This window comes from Perognathus longimembris, chromosome 1 (genome assembly GCF_023159225.1).
Source record: "Perognathus longimembris pacificus isolate PPM17 chromosome 1, ASM2315922v1, whole genome shotgun sequence".
NCBI classification, from domain to species: domain Eukaryota; kingdom Metazoa; phylum Chordata; class Mammalia; order Rodentia; family Heteromyidae; genus Perognathus; species Perognathus longimembris.
Window position 1 is genome coordinate 141251445 of NC_063161.1, and position 25502 is coordinate 141276946.

General features: G+C 43.2%; 1 protein-coding gene across 3 annotated transcripts in view; it reads right to left on the minus strand.

Annotated features, from left to right (window-relative positions):
* The window catches only part of Epb41l4b (erythrocyte membrane protein band 4.1 like 4B), a 136779-nt gene that overhangs the window by 24527 nt on the left and 86750 nt on the right, over positions 1 to 25502 (minus strand). For all 3 annotated transcript variants that reach the window (XM_048338720.1, XM_048338734.1, XM_048338711.1), the window contains exons 16-20: positions 16297 to 16502; positions 14365 to 14483; positions 8285 to 8410; positions 5680 to 5747; positions 2526 to 2624 (exon numbers count right to left, since the gene is read on the minus strand). In XM_048338720.1, the coding sequence (XP_048194677.1) occupies positions 2526 to 2624; positions 5680 to 5747; positions 8285 to 8410; positions 14365 to 14483; positions 16297 to 16502 (618 nt within the window). The remainder of the gene's footprint in view (positions 1 to 2525; positions 2625 to 5679; positions 5748 to 8284; positions 8411 to 14364; positions 14484 to 16296; positions 16503 to 25502) is intronic.

The window sequence follows — 25502 nt, forward strand, 5'->3', positions numbered from 1 at the left end:
CTAATATTCTACCATGCCTCCAGCCCTTCTGTATTTAAATGCACAGTAAGATTATATTTTTGGAAAATGATCAAGCAGTTCATCAATTTCTTTTTCAAAGTTTCATTATGTTGCACAGACTGGTCTCAAACTCAAGTGGTCTTACTACCTCAGCCTCTGAAGTAGCTAGGGCTATAGGCATGTACCACCATACCTGGCTTGCTCACCATTTTCTAAGTATACTAGTTATCAATATCGAAGAGATATTTTTCTTGCCTCAAACTCTGTAGCATTCCTTTGCTTCTCCCTCTGATCTCTATTCACAGTCACCACTCCTTTTTTCCCTCCCTGTTAGATTTCTAGGAAAGAACATGATGAATATTTTTCTTTACATTCTTAAAGGAATTGGGTGGACAAACTTTTCCAGTGCACCTGAATGTTGCTCTTTATAGAGCAACTGAAATCTAAATACACAGAACACAGGCATAGGAACTAGGAATACAGTAAAACATGCATCTCTATCACAAAAATAATGATTCAACAAACAGTTCCATAAAACCAGAAAGCTGAGTTTTCTATGTTCTTGACTAAGTTTTTAATCAATGTCATCAATATTTATAAGAGATAAATAAATGAACAGTAATCAGTGTCAAGGATTCAAGAAGTATTCTTGGGGCAAAAATTAACATTGGGAAAATTCCATCCATTAATCTTGCTATGTTTTATGAATAGGGCACTGCTGCCATTCTTTGATTTTCAAAGCAGAATATTTTGGGCGATGTTAAGAAATACACATTTAGGTTAGTTGTTTGAAAAGGGTTTAATTAAAATAATCAATTTGGTGAGCAAGTGAAATTTTCTTTCCTTCCAGACCACTGATCAGTCAGTCATTATTTCAAACATAATTACATATCCCAAATGGGTGATAATAAAACGTTTTGAGTTTCCAAATGTAAAAGGAAAGGCAAATCCTGCCAGCCTTTGTCCTTGGGGAAGCAGAGTTTTGTGGTTTAATTTGTCCTCCAGAGGGCATTAAGACAGTTAATTATTTGAGTCCTATTCATTTTGACTTTCCTAGGAAATAGACTTTCAACACAACAAAAGTTTCTACTAAGGCTAACAAGATGGGATGTGTCTGCCCCCAGATTCCTCTAACTGTGCACCTCTTTCTCTTTTGTAAGGTACAAATGGCAGATCTGAGATGGATATTTGAGGACTGCATTGGATATTACACTCCCCTTCCTATACTTTGTACCTTGGGGAATCTCTGTACTCTCTACCTTTTCTCAGAAGCTTGCAGGCTCTAGGGGAGCACATCTTGTAGCCAGGCCCCATGCTAGGGGCTTTCTTCACATTGCCAAATGCTAACCTTCACAAAAATCCTCAGGGGTAGCTGACCCACTTTACAGAAATAGAAAGAGCAGTCTCGAATGTAAATTTCTCAAGTGTGTACCACAGTAAATGAATCTAGGCTCTAACAGGAGGCTTCCTAACTCCACGGTCTCTATGCTTTCCATTATTTACTGACAGCTCCCTGTAGTTCTCTGACCAACTACACATCTAGGCACAGTGCCTGAGCCAACCATAACTAACACCACCACTCTCCCTTACTATAGCACTTACTATTTATTTTGGATTGTAATGACTTTACCTCCAATACACTGTGACTCCCTGGATGGGAATTGTCAACATCATTTTACTATCTGCTGACATTTCCTGGAACAGTCTAGTGAACACTGTAGCTAAGAGACTTATGTTAAGCTAAGATGAACAGAATGGATGGGCCCTGGTGGGATATGGCTCCTTCCACTGGTATCACAGATACCTTAGTGACCAACCATGATTCCTTGTTATTATGTGTGAGAAGTAGCTTCTGTAAGGTTTCCAGTGATCCCTTTCCTAGTAGCCATGTTCCCATGCACTGTCTCCCTTTGAGTGTGAGCTACACCTACTGACATGTTCCTAATGAACAGAACATGGCAAGATGTTGTGTATGCAGGATGCCATTTCAGTAATTGACACAAGACTATGCCTTTTGTCTTGTGGCCATTCTCTCTGACTCTCCTCATGTACTTTCTCTGACAGAGAAACCCTAAGTGACAAAAAAAAATAACAAAAACAAAAACAGGGAAAACACCAACTCCTTTTACAACTATTTAAGGATAATAACAATATATTAGAGGGGAAAAAAGAAATTAGGTTCTAATAGCATTTGCACAAATGATCCTTCAGTTGAGACCAGAGTCCTCTAGGATTCCTTTAATACAGTCTTATGAGTGATCAGGACACTGAAAACCCAGCTAAGCTACCCAGACTCCCAACCCCCAACGATAGTGAGTGTTTGAGAGCTGTTTGTCACACTGAAATCAATAATAACCCAACTATGTAATATTTTTAAGGAAAAAGGTATGGTCCCATTGTGACCTAAATTGGAATTTGGGAGATGCCCTCTGAGAACTTACCTGAAGGGCTCAGAATCATTTATACCCAATCATTTAGCATCTTAACAGTTGTTATAATGAAAAAACTTGAAGTACAGAACTCACAAACTATATTGTCTTGTTAACTTCCTCACACGGGGAGGCTTGATTTCTGGTTTTTCCACAGCTGGTTGGGCCGTTTCCACACGTATTGGGATAGGACTTCTAGAGACATGCCGGGGGGAGTGGGAAAGAGAGCAACACCAACAGAAAAAGGTTTATGATCTTATTTTGACCATGAAGACTTCCTCAGCTAATTTATACCTTAATAACAAGAAATCAATTTCCTTCCAACTTCTGTAATTATTTATCCCAAGCCCCCCCAAAAAAAATCCCTAAAAAAATCATAGGGAAGAAAATATAGCAAGTTGGGAACTAAATATAATTGGGTTACCAAACAAAACTGCCCTGTCCCAACCATCAGCCCAATCATCCTCATGCAAGAGTTTGGTTCATAACCAAGTTTCAAATGATGAGGAACCTATGGGTAATTCAATTTTACTAACCAATAATCTCTAGCTATACTAGTCTAAATCTAGTACAGAATACTTATTAAAAAAAAAAAAAGAACTGGATGAGCACTGGTGGCTCAGGCCTATAATCCCAGCTATTCAGAAGGCTGAGATATGAGAATCAGAGTTTGCGGCCAGCTTGGGCTGAGCCAGCTTTGAGATTCTTATCTCCAGTTAACCACCAAAAGTCAGAAGTGGAGCTATGGCCCAAGTGGTAAAACAAGTTCAAGCCTAGAGCAGAAAAAGCTAAAGGATAGCATCTAGACCTTGAGTTCAAGCCCCAGTACTGGCATATACACAGAGAAGAAACAAAAAGAAAAGAAAAGAAGAAAGGAAAAGAGGAAGGAAGAAAGGAAGGAAGGAAGGAAGGAAGGAAGGAAGGAAGGAAGGAAGGAAGGAAGGAAGGAAGGAAGGAAGGAAAAAAGAATAACTCTAGCCAGTTACCAATGGCTCACACCTGTAATTCTAGTTACTCAGGAGACTGAGATCTAAGGATCACAGTTGGAAGCCAGATAAGGCAGACAAATTTGAGACTATTATCCCCAATTAACTAGCAAAAAGCTAGAAGTGAAGGTGCTGCCCAAGTGGTAGAATACCAGCCTTGCACAATAAATTAAATGAGAGTGTAAGGCCCTAATGTTAAGCCTCAGTGCCTGTAAAAAAATAAAATGAATAACATATATTTGATGCAAAAAACAGTCAAAAGACCTTTAAAATTTGTTCTAAAACATTTGCATTTTATGTACACATGTATGTATTAAAAATTAAGTTCCATTCTTTCATGAACCATTTATGCCAGAGAGTGGATATGTCTTACTCAGAACAATGATTTTAAGGAAAAGCTTTAATATATTTCTGTAGTGATCATAACTGATTTCATTTTTTAATTTGTAATTACCTTTTAGCTGCAAAGGGGCATCAAAACAAGTTGAAGCCCTTACAAGTCAATTAACACCTCTGAGGCTCCATTTTCTCTTCTATTCAGTATGTAATTATGTGATAAGTATGTGGTTAGTACCAAATAAATTACTGGTGAATATAGGAAGAGCAAATAAGGAGTGGGAACCAAGCTCTGATATCTTCATGCTTTCCTCAGGCTGAGACCTTAGAATAACTGAGTAACATTTCTTGAAAGACTGTCTCCTAGGAGACACATCATCTTGCCTGGGTGCAATGGCTGTTTACCTGTAAAAAGCTTTTCTCAGCTTAATGGAGGGAGCCACAAAAGTGGGGGACAGAGTAGAGACCTGGATGAACATGGGTACCAGATTGCTGAGAAGGGAGATCCCAGTAGAAAGCAAGGGATGAGGCTGGAGGAAAAGCAGGGTCAGGTCATGAGGCGCCTCAGGCTGAGGAGTTTGCATTCAATGGAAATCAATGGCCATCTCTAAAGGATTGAGGCAGGGGAGTGGCAAAATGAGACTTGGCATATTAGAAAGGTTTTCAGAGAATGATGAGAGCATGGTGAACTGTTACAGTAGTAATTCAGGTCCTGAAGCAAAGATGGGAGTTGGGGAGAGCACAGAAGTAAAATTGATGAACAGAAGACCTGTTAGGTGAGGGGATGAGGCTGGAGGAATCAAGGACTTTCTGATTTCAAGATTGGGTAAGAAGGTAATGATACCATTTACTAAGATTAGAAAACAAGGTAAGGTGGGCAGAGATGATTTAATATGTTGTTTGTTTGTATGCTAGAGATTCAATCCAGGGTCTTGCACATGCTTGGCAAATTACTATCAATGAGCACCCTAACCCACATTAAGCCTTTGAAAATTCCAGGAGAGTGTACATGTCCCTGGAAGAAGACAAATCTATATCAACAATATTGATCTGGAATTTTAAAATAATACAGAAAATGTTAAGCTTTATTTTGGGCAACAAGTCTAAGAATTCCCTAGGGAATTCTCCATCACTTGATATACTGATTTTTGTTTCCCACTACACACACACACACACAATCTGAAGGATCAAATAGAACTCAGGAGTCTAATTTTATGGGTGGGGATGTGACTTGGTGGTAGAGCAGTTGTCTAGCACATGAGAAGGACTGGGTTTAATCCTCAGTATTGCCAAACAAACAAACAAAAAGAAAAGTCTGTGTTTTGAATGAGAGATTAGTGTAGTAGTCTTTGGGCCCATTTGAGGAAAGTATCCGAGGGGGCCTGTTACAGTTTGGTCATGAAACTCTCCCCCTCACCCCTCAAGGCTCATTTGTTGCAGGTTTGGTCCCAGCTGTAATGTTATTTGGGGAGGTTCTACCAAGTTTAGGAGGTGGGACCTTGCTGGAGAAAGTAGGTCTCTAAGGGGTGTGTCTTTGAAGGTGACAGCTGGTCTTGAGAGCCTTCCTTGCTCCCTGCTTCCTGTCGACCATGAGGAGAAGAGCCTCTTTCACATCCTCCCACTGCCCTGATGTCCAGACTCAGAGGATCCAAGGACTACAGGCCAAAATGTGAATCTAAGAACTAAAATGGATATTTACTTCTCTAGGTTGTTTCCATCAGGTAGCTTGTTACAGCAGTGAGAAAAGTAACTAACACAGAGCCCCTGAAGGTGCTACTAGACTACCGTGGTGGTAGTCGGGGGAGCTCATACTCTCAGTTTAATTTTCCTCTCTGATTTTATCTACCAGCTGTCATGTGAACAGTGTTCCCAGGATACTATTGACAACACAGAGTATCGCATGCCCATTCAAACCAGAAGCAACGGACCTCACGTTAGCATCCTGAAGACTGGATTTCTTACTGATATTTATGAACGTTGGTTCCTCTTTTCCAATCTGTTAAAGAAAGCATTCAGGTTAGTCAAAACCGAATATTTTTTAAATTTCTTTTTTCACATTTCCTACATTCAAAGAGTTATAGACTAGTAAAGGTGGACCCAAAAGGTAATGAACCAAGAAGCCAACTTGTTCTGGTACTTATATAAAAGAACAGAAAAACCTTTTCTTGAGTCATTTCTCACTATGGGGATTCAGATACGATGACTTAGATGCATTCAATTCTTGTATTCATACTTGCATTGAGCGCCTGCTGTCTGAATGAGAAAGGATGGTGTGGGAAAGGCCAAGCCTCAGGGTTGAGACCAGGAATCATAATGAGCTCGGTGCTCACATAGCCCACACAATCTACAGAGAAGCATTTGGAATCCATCTTTCACATCAGCACAGCAAACCTAAGAGGAATTTCTTCTTTGGATTTGGATAGAAGTCTGGTCTCCCTCCCTTTGGTGAATCCCCAGGAATGGAAGTGGAAAAGGAGATATCTCTTCAGCCAGCCAGGCCAGTAGAGTACCCCACACTGGTGATGGGTGAGAGATAAAGCAGCCCCCAGTCCTGGCTACTCATTACAACTTGTAGAGGTTGGCTTTTGTTCTGAGTACACATGGGGCGATGCTTTCAAAGACACCAACACGGAGTGCACTGCGGTTAGCCGGTCACACTTGTCCACAGAGGAATCCAGTTCTGCCCCCTGACTGATTTTTTTTTTTTTTGAGCCAGATTGTACTTTTGGATTGTGGGCTTCTGCTTCCTTTCCTAATACCCTTCTCCTGCACTGATGCCCATAGGGGATTGACACATAAGCCCTGGGTGGATTGTCTGGCTGTGCACCCATGCCTTTCCACACAGCTCTTCAAAGCATGTGACCCTGGGATTCCCCAAAGCAGGTTCCTGTGTTCCCAGACACACTAATTCTGCAGATGACAGTGGGAGCTGTTTCACAAAGTGCTCTTTGACCATTAGTATGAAAGAAAGCAAAATGAAGTTGTTTTTTTTTTTTTTTTTTTTTTTTTTTTGGCCAGTCCTGGGCCTTGGACTCAGGGCCTGAGTGCTGTCCCTGGCTTCTTCCTGCTCAAGGCTAGCACTCTGCCACTTGAGCCACAGCGCCGCTTCTGGCCGTTTTCTGTATATGTGGTGCTGGGGAATCGAACCTAGGGCCTCGTGTATCCGAGGCAGGCACTCTTGCCACTAGGCTATATCCCCAGCCCAAAATGAAGTTTTTTGATGCATGACTTCTCAGAGCCTTGAGAGTGCTCATGTGCATTTGGACCATTTTAGCGGGTTTGGTGAGTGGCATTTCCAGAATGACTGGTGATAGTGCTCCCAATAACACTGCTCTGAAATCGCTGACCTCACTTCTTACTCTCTCTTCCTTCCCTGCCTTTAGGCCATTCTGAGTTTATTTGCTTGGCCAGGACATTTTCTTTTCTTTACAAAAGGCAGGATTTCTGACATACTGTGCTTCTTCACTAGAGCAGACGCAAGCGTCCACCACTTACATTGATAATAGCAGCCTGGTAAACTATGAAGTGTATGACACTTTAATTTGTTCTGTGAGAATATAAAATGAGATATTTTAAAAACAATGATGGTAGAATTAAGTCAATTGTCCCTCTGATCTAGTTGAGTGTGAGATGAGAAATCATCCTGACCATTTTATACAAAGAGTTTCTGGGCTATGCTCCAGGGGCTCATACTTAACTACTCAAGAGGATGAGAGCCAGAGGATTGTGGTTCAAAGTTGGCTTGAGAAGAAAAGTCGGAGAGACTCTGTACTTAACTAGCAAAAAGCCAGGTTGGAGGCATAACTCAGGTAGTAGAGCTGTGAGTGTGAGGCCCCAAATTCAAGTCCTAGTAACAACAATAGTTACATGCAAGCAGTACCCCAACAACTTCATTTGTGATTGACAATATCTCCACATCAAGCACAGGTACTGTGCCTGTTATTCTACATGGTTGTCCCATTTAATCTTTACAGTCACCTAAGGGTAGGTACTGTAATCTCTAACTTTACATAGGGGGAAATGGAGGCTCAGGAAAATCAATAAGCAAGCTTAAGATGACAGGGCTGAAAATGGTAGATCAACTCAAACTCTGGCCATCTGATTTTCAAGATTGTATTTTAGACCTTACTGCTTCCTGTTTCTAGCTGGTTTGTGTTTTTGAGCCAGTCCTGGGGCTTGAACTCAGGGCCTGGGCACTGTCCCTGAGCTTTTGAGCTCAAGGCTAGTACTAACCACTTTAGCCACAACTCTTCTGGCTTTTTAATACTTGGAGATAAGAGTCTCATGGACTTTCCTGCTCAGGCTGGCTTTGAACCTTGCCCCTCAGATCTGAGTCTCCTGAGTAGCTGGGATGACAGGTGTGAGCCACCAGTGGCCAGCTTTTTTTTTCTGCTTTTGTAAGGTTTTTTTTTTTCTTGTTTCTCATAGTCTGTTCTGGAAGGATCTGAATTATTCAAACACCATGTGACAGTTGTCTCTGTGCCATCGAGGAAATCCTGTGATGTGAAAGCAAACCAATGCACGGCTGCATACCTGAGCATTCACCCGGGAAGCATTCTCCAACTGTGCCTTCAAGATGTTGCACTTAACATGCTCAGCCACTGGGGAAGGCAGCAGTGGGGACTGCAGGGTCTTCTCAGAAACTTTCTTCTCTTCAGCCTGAGATAAAAATATGGGGTGACAGTTTATAAAGAGAAGAAAAGATGCGCATACAAATTTCCCAACAATTTCAACTTCAAATGACACAGAACTATGTTTCTAGGTAAGGGCAATTGTTCAATTATCATCTTTCCTTTTCAAACTCACCTTTCTACATTGTGGAACTGGACCTGCAAACAAGCTGATTCATTTCTGCTCTGCCAGTAGGGGGTGCTAGCGGGAAGGGACTGGCTCCTCCAGACAGCTTAAGCTCTCTCCGGTCCCTAGCAACTGCGTTTGTGTCCTTGTTTTACTAGGGAAAGTATTCTGATTCTCTTGTGAGGTAGTGAGAGGATCTGTCAGGAGTATGATTGAAGATTCAAGAGGAAAAAGGGCTTGTCCAGAGTCATGGACCAGGACTCAACTTCCCTACGTCTAGTCCAGTGCTATATTTCCCATAACTGTGATTTCTGGCATAGACACAATTGTGTGATTTGTAGGGTCAAGGGGGAAAGTGCAAAGTACTTGTTGATATTTTTATAATTAATCTTGCTGAAAACTATGATTCTCAACAAGGAATTTATATCGGAACTTTCGTGTTTCTTTTTTTGGTCAGTGGTGAGGCTTGAACTCAGGACCTGGGTGCTATCCCTGAGCTCTTTTTGCTCAAGGCTAGTGCTCTACCACTTTGAGCCACAGTGCCACTTTCAGCTTTCTGGTGGTTAATTGAGATAAGAGTCTCACAGACTTTGCTGCCCAGGCTGGCTTCAAACTATGATCCTCAGATCTCAGCCTCCTGAGTAGCTAGGATTACAAGTGTGAGCCACCAGTGCCCAGCTTCTTCTTGGTTCTGATGCAAACCCAGGGCTCTGTTATATGTAAGCACTGGTCTACCCCCGAGGCACACAACACTCCCGGAGCCCCTATGTTACATTAGTGTAGGCAGTTTTGGATTTCTGGAATTTAGATTACCTTTGCTATTGTTGTCAACTCCCCATGCGTCAAATTCATGTGACTTGGCAGAAGAGGATTACCATAAGACTACATAGTATCTGATCATGTTCAAAGAAAAATAATACCTTTGAAATCATAGACTTTATAGCTATTATATTTATTATAATAGGCACAGTGGTATTTATATAACTATTAAAATAAAAAGTACTCATCTGTGTGTACAGCCTGAAATAATCTTTAATGGTACACACACCACTTCTGGGAAATAATTTCTTATTGCTCATCATACCTATCAAGGCTATTATGTATCCCAGTGCAACACAGTATTTGAAGCCAAGTATGCTTCCAATCAATACCTACTGAAGACTATTATGTGAGGCAGTTATTTTCAGAAGAGATAGAAAGGCATGAGAGCATATGATCCTAGAAGTCATTTCAGGCTAGGCACAGAGGCTCAAGCCTATAATCCTAGCTACTTGGGAGGTAAAGATTGGAGGATATGGCTTAAGGCTAGCCTTAGCAAAAAAGAAAAGTCTGTGAAGCTCCATCTCAACCAATGGCTGGGTGTGGTGACACATACCTGTCACCCCAACAACACAGGGAAATAAAAACAGGATGATCATAATTCAGGATGGCTAGACATTAAACAAGATCCTTTCTGGAAAATGGCCAATGCAAAATGGACTGGGGATATGGCTCAAGTGGTAGGGTATTTGCCTAACAAGCACAATGTCCTGGGTGCAAACCTCAGTGCCATAAGTAGAGTCATGTCAGCACCATCAAGACCAACTGTGCCATGTCAACCACAAGAAACCAGAGCAAGAATAAAATGTACTTAAGTTCTTTAAGTTCTGAAATTAATGTTATTCATGATAGCAGAAACTTGGTACCCATTGTGGGAATCTTATGAAAACCACAGAGGAAGTGTGGAGCATCATTTAATAAAGGTAAGGAGACACAGAATACAGTTTTCCAACAATGACTCGGAACATAGAGAAGAGCATTTGGTACAGCAAGCCTGGATCAGCAATTTCATTTAATACGAAAACAGGCCAGGATAGAAGCTCTGGATTTGAGCCTCATTTTTTTCCCCTTCTAGCACCATCAAAAAAAAAAATAGATGCTGATGATAAAAGTAATGCCAAGAGCTAACATTACTAGGAGGGTGTTATTATTATTTTATTGTGTATTTTTCAGTACTTGGGATTGAACCCAGGGCTCTGTTCTTGTGAGGCAAGCACTCCAACAGTTGAGCACTTTCATCTATTTTTTTATTTTGAGATATGTAGGGTCTTGCTACCTTTTTCGGAATCGGCCTCAAGTCTGAGATCCTGTTGCCTCTGCCCTCTCCTTCAGGGGCTGGAATTACAGGTGTGTGCTATCACATGTAGCTCTGACTATCCATTTCATAGGCACATGTCATTGAATAGACTCATTTTCCATCTGGTTTGGAGGTAGCTACTATGATCATATGTGTTTTAGTAAAAGGTGAAAGTTTTATGTGATCTGAAGAAAAACCATAAGAGTAGTGTCCTGGGGCTGGGGATCTGGCTCAGCGGAAGAGTGCCTGCCTGGCGAGCGCAAGGCCCCAAGTTCGGTCCTCAGCTCTGGAAAGAAAAACACAACAACTATAAAAGAGTAGTGTCCCCATTTTGTAGATGAGAAAAAGGAAGCAGAGCAGTGTGAAGTCATGAGATGCTCACCCAGGAATGGTGACTTTGCTTGACTCTAACGCCACAGCCTTCAATTAGAACCCAATCAGCCTAACTTAACATTAACTGAACCATGCCAGCTTCCCTAACCTCTCTGTCTGTTTTTTTCTTCATTAGATTTCCTTGTGTTTGTGCCAGCACTGAGGCTTAAAGAGAGGGCCTTGTACTCTTAGCTTTTTCACTCAATTCTGGCACTTTACCACTTGAGCCACACCTCCATTTCCAGCTTTTTGGTGGTTGATTGGAGATAACAGTCTCACGACTTTACTACTTGGGTTAGCTTCAAACTGTGATCTTCAGATCTCAGCTTCCTGAGTAACTATGACTACAAGTGTGAGCCACTGGCGCCTGACCCATTATATGATTTTTAGGATGTTCAAATGAGGAAAAAAAAAGATATGAATGACACTGTCAAGCTAGATGCTTTGAGTAGAAAAAGAAATTACAGAGCCAGGTGTGGGGGCATATGCTTGTAATCCCAGCTATGCAGGATATATGGGGAAAAAATTACAGTCCAAGGCCAACCAAGTAAAAAGTATGAAATCATATCTAAAATAAGGAAGCAAAAAGGGCTAAAGGTGTACCTCAAGTGGTGCCTGCTTAGCCAACTTCAAAACCAAAGGTAAACAGGGAGAAGAGAGGAGGGAAAGGGAGGGCAAGGGAGGGGTGGGGAGAGGAGTGGGGAGAGAGGGTAGGAGACATGGAGGGATGGAGAGAAAGGGAAAAAAGGAAGGGAAGGAAAATGGAAGGAAAGAGGAAGGAAGGAAGATACTTATGATAAGTGGAGAGCACTGGCCCTCAGCTGCGGAACTGGACTTGGAAAACCAGCTCATTTAACTGAATTCATTACCCTTAGCTTTCCCCTTTAGGCGAATAGGTAATTTATTTATGTCTTACTTATTTTGAAAGGGGAGGTTTACAGTGTAGGTTTTGGAGAATTGATTTTGTGTTTGTAAATAAATGCAGTTATATTAAGCACTAAGATGGATGTTTTCACTGATGTATGAAGAGTTAATTTTTAATTAGAGTTTAATTTGGGGGAAAGATATGCTGGGATACAGGAATTAAATTAGTTACAAAGTTCCTTTGAGAGTTTTGACAGTTGCTTAAGGGAATGTGGTTATGCTGACAGTAATGACCGAAAACCTACTTAAAAAAAGAAAAAATGCTGCTAAAATAAGAAAAGAATGGCAACTCAGCACTGATTTCCTCCTAGAATTTGGGTAATTCTAAACAGCTCTTTGGGACATAAGGTTCAAGCTGACCTGTTGCATTTCATCTGGACAGAGCAAGAGAGATCTGCTCTGAAGCATAGAGTCAGGAAAAGGCCAGTTTAAAGTTTGGGAAAATATGTGTATCATTGTGTGGTTTTTTTCTTTTCCTTTAAAAATGCATCTCTGAGCTGGGTACCAGTGGCTTACATCTATAATCCTAGCTACTCAGAAGGCTGAAATTTGAGAACTGCGGTTCAAAACCAGCCTTGGCAGGAAACTCCAAGAGACTTTTATCTCCAATAAACCACTCAAAAAAGCTGGAGTGGCACCATGGCTCAAGTGGTACAGTGCTCACTTTGAGCAAAAAGAAGCCCAGAGTTTAAGCCCCAGGACTGGAAAAAAAAAGTGTCTTTGTGGGAGATTATAAGACCACAATTTCTGCTCAGAGGAAGCCCCAAGAATATCATGCTTTCTGTCTTTCAAAAGACCATCTTTTTTATTCAGTTTGAACTATGGAAAAAAAGTTTTCACAATTCATTATGGAAATGCAGGTTTTAAAACATGCAAGTATGAGCCAGGTATGGTAGTGCACACCTGTGCTCCCAGCACTTGGGAAGCAGAGGCAGGAGAATTGGCATTCTGAGGCCATTTGTGGACTACATAGTACTGTGTATTCATATGTATCCAGGCCAGTCTCATATAAGTAGTAATACCTGGCCTCAAAATATCTATAATCCAAACAACAACAAAAACCCCATACAAATGAATGAGAATCAGGTGTTAGTATTATATTATATTATATATATTATATATATTTATATATATTATATATATTATATATAAGAGGCATTTAAGAATGTCATTTGGGGCTGGGAATATGGCCTAGTGGCAAAGTGCTTGCCTCATATACATGAAGCCCTAGGTTTGATTCCCCAGCACCACATATATAGAGAAAGCCGGAAGTGGCGCTGTGGCTCAAGTGGCAGAGTGCTAGCCTTGAGCAAAAAGAAGCCAGAGACAGTGCTCAGACCCTGAGTTCAAGGCCCAGGACTGGCAAACACACACACACACACACACACACACACACACACATACACACACACACACACACACACCAAATAAACAAGAATGTCATTTGGGGATACAGAAATGATCATTGCTATGAATTTCTACATGCTTGAAATCTGATGCAGTTTAAAATTCACATGATAACTTTGAGTACCACTTTAGAACTGGGTAGTGAAAAGGCCTTTTCATTAATAAATTAAGAGCGGGAGAATTTCAAAACCTTAGAAGAATCTGAATATGCTTGGCCCTTAAGGCTGGGGGGAGGGGGCGGAAATAACATTTTTAAAAGCCATCCAAGCCAGTGGTCCCCAATGGTGGTGTCATGGCAACCAGAGAGCTCTGTTGTCAAGATATCATTATTAATGACACAAAATCAGCACGAAGGAACATGCTTTGCTCATGTGTGGCAGATAATCACATCACTCTATCTGACTTGACTTTTATTGTTTGTTGTGAAGCTGATGATTCAACCCAGGGCCCAAGCACAGGCTCTACCCTGACCTGCACTCTCACCCCTTTGGGTGAGGGAGGGAAGTTTTAGTTTGAACTCCAGGGACCTGCTACACAACCTGCAGGCTTGTTGTGTTTGCCTTCTCCCAGGCAAGCAGCCCCCCTCAGCGTCCCACTAGTAGTCAGGGCCACCACACATCACTACTGAGCCTGTGAGCGCTCTGTGCCACAAATCTGCTATATTTCCTTGCAAAACAGCTTGAGACTGTGTTAAACGCTGGATAAACTCCTTGAAAATCAGTTGTCATGGCCCATGTGGAAGAAAGGTTGAAAACCAGTAGAGTAAGAAAAAGCAGACCAATGCTGGGGTAGGTGATGCATTAGGTAATGCTTAACATTGTCATTAACCCAACAGAAAGGTGAGTGCTCTTGTCCTAATAGCACTTGAGCAGGGAATGTTCAAGTAAGACAACAGAAATCCCTCCTGCACTGTCTAGACACACAATGTAGGAGGCGAGCATCATAGGTTGGACATGAGCACCCCCCCCCCAGGCTCCAGGCTGAGGCCTGGCCGCACCTTGTTGATGTTGATGTGTAGAGCAGGCCACGGCCCAGCAGCCTTCACTGTCTCTAGTTCCAGCTTCTTGAGATGGGCAGCAGCTTCGCTGAACAGGGCAGGTCCTCCTGGGCTCAGTTCTACAAAATAGCCAGGGAGAATGAACCAGAACAGGGTGAAATGGCAGGTAAACATAGTGGGAGGTGGAGAGCACTTGCCACAGCCAGATGCTCAACACCCTTTCTGCCTCCTCCTCTTCTTCCTCCTCCTCCTCCTCCCAGCCTGATGGGAAGAATATCTGAAGCCCAACTCTTACTCTTCCACATAGATGCTAGGCGGGCCTGGGTAAGTTGCTATACCTCTTTGAGCCTCTGAAGAATGGAAAGAGAATGTCTTACCTTGCAGGGTTGCTGTGAGCATTAGGTGAGATTTATTCATGCACAGATGCTTTAAAAATGGAAAATTACCATGTGAACTGGAAAGATTCAGGCTGATCGATGTATAAATGTGCCCTTAAGAGTTTTTCCAATTAACTACCAAAAAGCTGGAAGTGGAGCTGTGGCTCAAATGGTGGAGATTAGCCTTGAGCACAAAAGCTCAGGGATGGTGCATAGACTCTGAGTTCAAGCCCCAGGACTGGCACACATACGCGCACGCACGTGCACTACGCACGTGTACACATGCGCACACACATACAATGTCACATTTGTAAAACCAAATCCATTGATTTTTGCCTTTTGTACTACTTCGAATTTGTGTGCCATCTCTCCTTTCCCTCGATTAACTATTCATTGAATTTAAATATTCATTACCTAGTAAAACTTGTGCTAAGTATTGTTATCAATTGAGACCTTGGGAGCTGGAATAAAGAAGGCAAATGAGACACAATTCTAAGACTAGGACATACGTGGCACTAGAAATAAAAGTAATAAAAGGTATAATTAGTTTCTATAGGAGCAAGAGACCAGGCACCCCAAAGCTAGCCAGAGTGGACAGATGACAGGGAATCTTTTACTGATAACATTTGAGATGGCTCCTGAGGGATGTGTAAGAGTTCATTAGGGCACAGAAAAGCCATCCAGGCAGAGGGAACAGCAGGTGTGTGAAGGATAGGGTTCATACTGGCACAGGCTTTGGAGAGAGGAGAGTAGTTCCGAGTCGCTGGAGTGCGCTGTGAGGAGGGGGTGGGGTTGCTGGGAGAGACCGGACTGTGCAGCTCTGTGCGTGGCCACATTCAGAGGTGAGGCCTTTATTCCAGGATAGGGGAAGAGGAGGGAGGGGTCTCCAGGTATCCGTGCTCTCTGCTGAATGCTGACTTGGCATTGGAAGAGCTGCCTTAGGATGCCGTGACAGTTACCCAGGTGCAGAAGGATGAACCTGTGATGTTTGTCAGGCAAGGGCAGTGTGGATAGATATGAGGGTGCAGAGTTATGTGAAGTGCATAAATCCTTTTTACCCTTCTGGTTGTAGCTGGGATGACGAGGGCACACAACAGTACCCAGTTTTGTTTTTGTTTTTGTTTTTGTTTTTGGTAGAGATGGAGTCTCATAGGCTTTTTGCCCAGGTTGGCCTAGATCTGCAATCCTCTCAACCATCCTGAGCAGCTGGGATTACAGGCATTAGCCACCGCCCATGGCCCAAGCCCAGCTTTTAGTAAGGCTGTCAGGATGGGTTTTCCTGAAATCAGGACAGTGGAAAGCCAGCTACCATTTCTGTCTGCCCTTGCTATTTTGCAGAGGGCTGCACCCTGTGATCAAGCTGGAGCTTTCCCTGCCTGAGTCTGTCAGACTCTTGTCTACTCTGTCCAAAACTGGCCATAGGCACAACACTACCAGCCCTCATGTTGCGTGGGCATGGGCAAAGGTCTGCCCCGGGCACTGCAGACTCAGCTGCAGCCCTACTCCTCATTCCTGAACCTCCAGTTCTGAACCCCTGCCCCTCACCCCAACTCACTGGTAAGGGACTTGCTGCTCGAGTTCGGGGACCTCAATGGCCCCTCCTTGTTCTCCAGAGTCAGCGAGAGGCCGTAGTTGGAATGATGCTGGTGCTGGTGGTGATGTCTTCCAGCAGCTTTTGGGGGGAATGGTGTGCCCCCATTCTCCTCAATGCCAAAAGGCAGCCGGTCCGAGGGGCTGAGCAAAGGGGAGGGGAGCGGGTAGCTGTGGTGATGACAAGAGCAGGAGTTAGAAAAGGATTGTTGTTGATGAACTGATAAGATTGATATTTGAGACAGGGTCTTGAACCTGCCACCCTTCTGCCTCAGCCTCACAAGTGCTGGGATTCGAGGAATGAAACACTGCAGCTAGGGAAAAGGGGGATTTAGTAAGGCCCCACTTGGATGTTCAAAGACACTTTCTAGGTATGCATCAAAGACCAAGAGAAACAGATTCATTAACTAAGTCCTTCTTAAAAGGTATTATGGCCACATTGTATCTGAAGGAAACCAACAAAAAAGAAATTTGTGTATATCAGAAACATGACACCTTGTACCATAAAAAAATTCTTAACTTTGAAATGGAATAGAAGGCTTTTTTTTCCCCCTGCCAGTCCTGGGGCTTAAACTCAGGGCCTGAGCACTGTCCCTGGGCTTCTTTTTGCTCAAGGCTAGCACTCTACCACTTGAGCTACAGTGCCACTTCTGGCTTTTTCTGTGTATGTGGTGCTGAGGAATGGAACCCAGGGCTTCATGCATCCTAGGCAAGCACTCTACCACTAAGCCACATTCCCAGCCCCTTGTTGTTGTTTTTCAAAGACACATTCTCTAAATGGGAGGAAGAAATAAAAACAACAGTAAGAGGTAATCTTTAAGAGATTCTCTGGTAAGATTAGGTGACAAACTAGAAGTTCCTTATTGTGTGTCCTAGCACAGTCCCATGACTGCTGCAGTGTAGCTGGCTCTAGCTGGGGTGACGCTGCAGCCTGGGAGGAAGAACCCTCCATCTTCAGTTAGACTGATTTATTCTGGGATGTGGTCCAATCACATACTCAGAGGTGTCCCTCGCATTGAATACCTGAAAGCCAGAACAAGGGTTGTGGCAGGACCTTTTCATTACTTTTGTGGGCTCAAACCACCTTTTGCTTTCATTTCTTGTGTTTGTCTATGTGTGTGTGTTGCACGTGTGTGTGCATGCATGCACATGCACACACCAATACCTGGGCTTGAACTCAGGATCTTGTGCTCCCTCCACTTGCTTGCTCATGGCTGTCACTACCATTTGAACCATTCCTCCAGCTCTGCTTTGTACTGATTGGTTAGGGATAGTGTTTTAGGGACTCTTCTGCCTGGGCAGGCTTCAAACTCTATTCCTTCAGTTCTTAGTCTCCTAAGTAGTTAGGGTTAGAGATGTGAACCACTAGCGCCCAACCACTATCCCTTCTTTATAAGAAACAATTTGAAATTTGCATTTCATGACAATGTCTATATAAAAAGTGATTACATTGATATAATATGCTGAAATGTTTTCTTCAACTGAAAGTTCAAGCCCCAACACCCCTTCCTTCGGAAACAACAACAACAACCCAAAAAACAAAAATGAAGTAAAAAGGAAGAAGGTACGACTTTGGCGTTTGGCAGAGATTTGCTCCACCTTCCCCTCTCTACCCTGAAATATCCAGGGTATCCTCCCTCCCCACAGGGATGGCAGAGAGTGCACCTAGGTAGAGCTGAAGGCTGGGCTCTAGGCTTAGCCCGGCCCCAACCCTCGCAGCAGGACCTTGGACAGTTGCTCAATCTCCTCCTCTGCAGTGTGCCATCAGCAAGGGGATTGGCAGGCAGATTCCAGATCCGAGACTCATCCTTTCTCCCAACACTGGCAGCTATTTTACAGAAGCAATCTGATTTTGTAGTGAGCAGATCTGTGTTCTTTAAGTTCTTAAGGAAGGAAGGAAAGAAAGGAGGGAGGAAAGGAGGGAGAGCAGGGAAGGAAGGAAAGACAGAAGAGAGAAAGGAAGAAGAAAGGAGAATGGGAGGAAAAAGGGAGGGAGAAAAGGAAAAAAGGTGGAAAGGAAGCAAGGGAGAATGGACTAGTGAGTTGTGGAGTTGGCACTGAACAACAGCTATGGGAACCTATGTTAGCATTATTTGCCTGTCTCTCAAATATACTGAAAATCATCTTTGCTGTATAGAGATACAAAGGTGGGAAGCTCAGAAGAGAGATGCCCTTTGCTTGGGGGACTGAAGAGGATGTGAGCCTAAGGCTCACCGTCTCCTGCCTGCTAAAGGCCCACATGGGCAATGGAACTGCTCAAGCAGGAAGGACAGACCTAAGGGGCACTGAAAAGAACAGGGTGACGGGTAGGTGATTTGGCTGGGTAGGAGAAGGAAAGAACAGGGAGACAGGAAGGGAGCAGGAAACTATGTTTCTTGGACTGGAGGCCCCGGCAAATGTTATGTCATTAACAAGAGAAAGGCTGTGGAGAATGAGGCCTGCTTTGACATGCTTGAACTTCAAATGGGCTGCAACGAGGGTGGGATGAACAGCCAACGAAAGATATCTTGGAACAAAGATCTGGCATCCACTTAGGACTCCAAGTGAAGCTGGAAGCTTTAAGTAGGAGTTTCTGAAGGATAACAAATAGACACCATCTCTGATGCCAGCATCAATCGATCCTCTCTCCCTGCCTGGAGTTGAAGATGGAGGACTGCACCCAGCTCAGAGAGAGAGTGCTGTTTGATTAGTACTACATGCTATAGGCATGGGAGGGCACACAGGTGGTGTATCACATACTTGTCTTTGTAAGTTGAAAGTGTACATTTTTTTGTGTGTGTTTTAAGGAAAGGCAAAGAGTGAATAGCAAACAGTTAAAATGTATGTGTGTGAGTTGGGTGCTAGTGGCTTACACCTGTGATCTTAGCTTTTCAACATCTGAGGACATTGGTTTGAAGCCAGCCTGGGCAGTTAAGCCCATGAGACTCTTATTTGCATTTAACCACTAAAAAGCTGAAGGTGGAGATTTGGCTCAAGAAGTAAAGTGCTAGTCTCAAGCAAAAAAGCTAAGAGACATTGCCCAGGCCCTGAGTTCAAGCCCCCCACCCCGCCACAATGTGTGTGTGTGTGTGTGTGTGTGTGTGTGTGTGTGTGTGTGTGTGTGTGTGTGTGATTTTCATCTACTACCCCAAGGGGGAAAGAGGAAAGAGAAATCCATGAAGGTCAGAGAAAATGCCTGGGGCCGGACTTGGGAATCTACTGGGTTAAGAGTCTCTGAATGGGGCTGGGGATACGGCCTAGTGGCAAGAGTGCTTGCCTCATATACATAAGGCCCTGGGTTCAATTCCCCAGCACCACATATACAGAAAATGGCCAGAAGTGGCGCTGTGGCTCAAGTGGCAGAGTGCTAGCCTTGAGCAAAAAGAGAAGCCAGGGACAGTGCTCAGGCCCTGAGTCCAAGCCCCAGGACTGGCAAAAAAAAAAAAAAAAAAGAGTCTCTGAATGAGTAAAGCTTCCTAAGTGGACAGTGGAATGATCTGGAAGTCTTTCCCTGCCCCTACATCCTGAAGGTCTTACCATGGAGTTTTGTGGGGTTGTGTTCATGACCTCACGGAGAGTTCTCTGCAGAACACCTGAAGCTGCCATCCCCATGGACTGAGTCGTCAACAGTATCTGCTCTGCTGATCTCAGAGAAGGCCCAGCCCACTGTAGAAGGGATGAGTGCACATAGCATCTCCCCTGAACCCCTACCCCCAGGCCTCAGGGACATTGGCTAAGGCTCTGGAGAACATGACAGATCCACACTCACTATCCTTGGAGATTCGGGCTCTGGAGGTGTTCTATATTCTGGAAAGAGGACGCAAATACTTGTTGAAGAGTGGGTGTTAAAGGAGGACTGTGCAGGCTTTAACATTTCCTCTCATGAGTAACAAGTAAGAAAGAAGCTGGCATGGCTGAAGGGGCTGCCATGTGCCCAGCACTGTGGGTGGCCCTTTAATGCTTAGCTGTCACCACTTTCCTGCCAGGCTGCTGCTGCCACCTTGTGTGACATCGGGGCTCAGGGAGGATGTATAATGTCCCCTGTTAGGCAATGAATGCAAACAGAGCCTTGAATCAGATCCAAGTCCCTTCTTCTCTTTTCTCAGGGGAAGATCAGCTCTGAAGAAGCCAGGTTCCCACTGGACCTGTGTCCTAGAGTCTTCGTTGACTGAATTAGGGGTAGGTGAGCTGTGCAGAACACCCAGGGTTGGGGGTTCCTCCATTCCTGCTTAGTTCCACACATGCTCCCAGCCAGAGCCTCCAATCTGATTGACCCAGGATCCCAACCTGCCAAATGCATGGGTCCCCATTAACATGGGCTGTAGGTTTGATCCAGCAGCCTTCAGAATCCACCATCAGTGCTGGACACGGATGGAGAAGGGGGCCAAGATGGAATCCAAGCTGTCTGCCAAAAACCAGGCCAAGTGGCCAGGGTGCTCTACAGCCCAGCCACCTTCCCTGGGATTGGGAGAGCAGCCCTGGGGATATAATCCTGGATAATAAGTTGCAGAAACTTAGAAATCAAACCCCTCAGGTATCCTCTGACTATGGATGAATGTCAAAAATCAGTGGGTGAATCCATGTACACTGCTGGAAGAATGAAAAGAAAATGGTGCAGCCAGTTTGGAAAACAGCCTGGAGGTTTTCTGAAAGTTAAAAGTAGAATCACGTAGGATGCAACACAATCTCACTCCTGGAAACAAATATTACCGAAGAGAAATAAATGGAAATATACCCATATGAAAGTGTGCACATGGATATGCGTAGCAGAATTATTCATAAATTCACAATCAGCCAAAGGTAGAACCAAGCTAAGAGTTCATCAACTGATGAATACATAAAATGTAGTACATCCATATTGTGAAAAATTATGTAGCCATGAAAAGGAGCTGACTATCCATCCGTGATATACCCTGCAGGAACTTTGAGACCAAGAACATTGATTGAAAGAAGCCAGACACCAAAGGCCACATGTTATATGATTCCTTGTGTGTGAAATGTTTAAGACAGAATAGATTAGTGATTATGAAGGACTGGTGAGGATGTGAGGAAATGAGGAGCGAATGAGCGCCTGCTAATAATAGTACTGAATTTCTCTGAGGAGGAATGAAAATGTTCCCAAATCAGACTATAGCCATGGTTGTATAACTGTGTGAAAATACTAGAAAACACTGGCATGGCACTTGAAATAGGTCAAAACAGAGTTGATTTTGAAAAGCCTAGGGGAGATTTGGGGGAGAATCCATGTAGACCTTGCTTCACACCAACAATATTATGATCCATCTCTAAAGCCAACCTGTGGCCAGGGCGGAGCATGTCGCCCTTCTCATCTTGCATATGATCTCACTATGGGGATGAGGTGAGTAGGTCACTCTGTCAGACTCTAGCTGAGCCTGGGACACAATCCAGGACTCCCTCCTCCCAGCCCGCCACCCCGAGTGCTGTCCATCTGCTACCTCTTCCCATCTGTCCCTGGCTTCTATTTAAGGCAGCAAATGCACTCGTCAGGAAAATCCAAGTCCTTAGAACCCCGGCTGTGACATCCTTGTATGCCCAGTCACAGACTTGTCTTCCCAACCATACAGGAAGCACCATAGGAACTGAGAGACTTCCATGTGCATTTGGTCCTCCGCTGTGCTAAGAAATGTGCTGAGCACATAGCAGGCGCTCAACAAATACAGGCCAGACTAAGAGCAGAATGAAATCTTAGGGCACTGGATACAGATCTTAGTGCCAGGCATGAAGGTAAGTACCACCGTACTTGACCTTGACTTTGCCCTTCAGGAGTTCACTGCTGCTTTGCTTAAGGTAAGCAAGGGAGGGACACTCAGCATAGCCTGAGGAGTTGGAGAAGAGGAAGACTCCCCAGGGGGTAGTGATGCAAGGTGACATGCTCAGACAGTGCTAACTCTAGATGCTGAGGGACTTTGTCTGGCTCACTATGGACACAAGACCAAGCTTCCTGCTATTAGCACTTCATGTTTTAATATTTGGAATTTGGATTTCATTGGGGATTTATGCATTGATTGTGAAGTAAAGGTCTAACATTTTTTTCTGACATAAAGATCCAATGGTTTCAACAGACCTCAATGGACAATTTCTTCCTGTTCCATAAACTGGAAATGCCAATTTTGCTGTGCACGGCACATTATAGAGTGCTCAAAGAGTGCTCCTTTCTCAGCTGCTCCTGACTGACCACATTCGCAAGAAGTCTCACCGGACTTTCTGGGCTCCCTGCGTCCCCAGCTTCTTGGGTACTAAAACATTGCCAATCTCTCTATCTATTCCTCCTCCTTTTTTCTTTTTGGATGGTACTGGGGCTTGAACTTATAACCTTGCTCTTGCTAGATGAGTGCTCTTCTGGTGAGCCAGGCTTCTAGCCCTTTTCTTTACAATTTGAGAGAGGGTCCAACCTGAGCAAGTATCTTCCTATCTTGTTTCCCATGGTAGCTAGGACAACAAGAAAATGCTACCATGCCAAGGTTCTTTAACTGAGACAGTCTCATCGATTTGGGGGTGGGGGGGTGCTAGGTTGTACTAGAATCACAATTCTGCTGATTATAGCCTCCTCCTGTAAGAATTTGTAAAAATATTTGAAATGTTATTAAGAAAATGCCTTGTATATTACATTTTTTAAAGTAAATAATAAAATGGATGCAAAAAAAAAGAATTTGAGACATACCCCACTATGTCCAGATATTGGTTGAGACAGTATCATGAACTTTTTTCCTGAGTAGCTAGAACTACAGATATGAGCCACCAGCATCCCAGTACCACCTCCCTTTGTCCTTTTGCTCCTCTAGCCTAAAAGTTATAAGAAGATTCTGTTTTTTCATTTCTAAATTGCTTCACTGTCTAATTTAGCTTCTCTTACCCTTAGTATAACCAATTCCCAATATTAAGTTCCCTCTGTAAGAAATGCCCAGAATAGTTTCAGTTTTCCTGATTGTCCATGATTATTGATATACAGTCTCAACCAATTTTTGGTTCTGGATGCTTCACATTCTTAATTATCAATTTATCTTGCTAAACCAGAATTGCATGTCTTAATAATTTTTGTGTTTTAAGAAATATGTGATCTCACAAATGCTATTCTCTTTCCCACATCGTATTTTCTCCTTCGCTTAGCTGTCATCATGTACTACATCTTCCAGATTACTTTAGAATTCACGTCTACTACCCAAACAATCCCACTGGAATTCTCATTTGGAGCATTACATATTATGGATTTGAAAGAGCATATTCACAAAAAATATATTTCTCTCCCTTTATTCAGATTTTTAGAAAACATACAGCAAACTTGTAATTTTTTGATGAAGACATGGAAGGTATCTTACTAACCTAGTTCTTAGGCACGTTTTAGTTTTGTCACAGTTCAAAATGAGATATCACTATTATAATTTAATTTTTAATGATTAGCTATACAAACTGGCTTGACTTCAGGGTATTTCTGTTTCTAGTTACTTTGTGGAACTCTCTAATTAGTAGGAATTCACCTGGGCTTTAAGATAGTCACATGATTGTGACTATCAGTACTGGGGATTGAACCTAGGACCTTGAATGTGTTAGGTTAGTGCTCTGCCACTGAGATACATCCCTAATCCCATCACAGAGTTTTGTTCTTCCTTTCCAATATTTATTTCTATTTTGTTTTCTTGCCTTATTGAATTCAAAATGCCTCTAGAATGATTCTCAGTATGTGCAGTCATCCTTAGTTTTGAAATTTAAACTGTTAAGTGTTTCAATATTACCTGTGGCTCCTGACAAACCCCACTTACCAGGATAGATACTGTTGGCTTACTAAAGATGAACACAATCCAGCCTAAGTGGATGTTAACACTACTTTTTCACTAGGTGCTCCAAGACTGTCTTTAGCCAGCATCACCATTACGCTTAACAGTTCAGTTTTTGGGATTCATTTTTCAAGAAACCATATGATACTTTCCTTTTTACTCTTCTGGCATCTCCCTAAGACTGTGGGTTTTCTGCCCCATGCTAACTCAGCAATAAGTGAAAATTTCCCAGAAAGGGGGGTGGGGTGGGGTGGGAAAGAGGGAGAAATTTTCTAAGCCTAAAGACTTGAGCTAATCACAAAGCAAGCATGTATTTCCTGACCCCATCCCCTTACCTTGGACTCAATTTCTTCTCTGTTCCCTTTTCCTTCTGGTATATTCCTTGTTGAAAAAGGAAAATAACAGAGGTTGAGGTTGGGCCCATTTTCTGCCCTGTTAACCTCACATGCCAGCTTCAACAATGGCTGATGTTGCACTGTTCATCTCTTTGCTCCAGCCCAAGTGTGCATCTATAAAACTTTAACATTCCTTTCAGAAAAGCTCTCTGTGTTTTTAGTTTTGGTCATGGGTTCCATCTTCCTTCTCTCCTAATTCTGTCTTAAGTTTTTAATCTGTCTGAAGGGCCCGAGCAAGCCTTCATGTTTCAGGTTATCGGTGTTATATTCTACCCTGCATGATGAATACTCTTTGTTAGGTAGATCTTGTTTTTGACATTGTGAAATCTGGTTTCCTACCAGTGAGAGAATATGACTGTCTTCCAAGGCTGTTGTCCATGTATATTTTTACCCTAAGTCTTCCTTGCTGACCAGAACTGACCAATCCTTGCCCTGTGTACTTTGCCTTCCAAACAACTAACTTGGCAGGTAGGCAGGCCAGGCAATCAAAAGATGCTCTGCTTTTTAACAGAATGCCAATGTCTGGGTAGCTAAGATGTCCCTATAGGTTTGTATACCATCTTCTTTCCCTGGGTAAACTTGGTGAATGCCCTTTATCCCAAGTCCCTGGCTTCTTGCCTGGATTACTCAGAGCACATGGACCACGCTGCCTTTACTTGGAGTTCCTCTTTCACCTACTCCTGGAGTCTGATTCAGCTCTGTGGTAAGGGGGGTCTTGAAGACAGAATCAGGGACCTGTGCAGCCCACCTAGCAGCACCCAATTTTCCAAACCTTTTTCAGAGAAGCCTGGTTGGAACCAACTGGTTCCTGCTTTACTTTTAGCCCATGTGAGGACAATCCTACATGTGGAGAATTGGGATTCTCCACAACAGAACCTACCAAGTACTGTGTTCTTATAACAGATGGCATCAGGCAGAATCATGCCTGCTGACCAAACACTACTGCATTAATCATGCTCTTTAAATACTCATGGAGAGGAAAAAAAAACTAACATTTTTGAGTA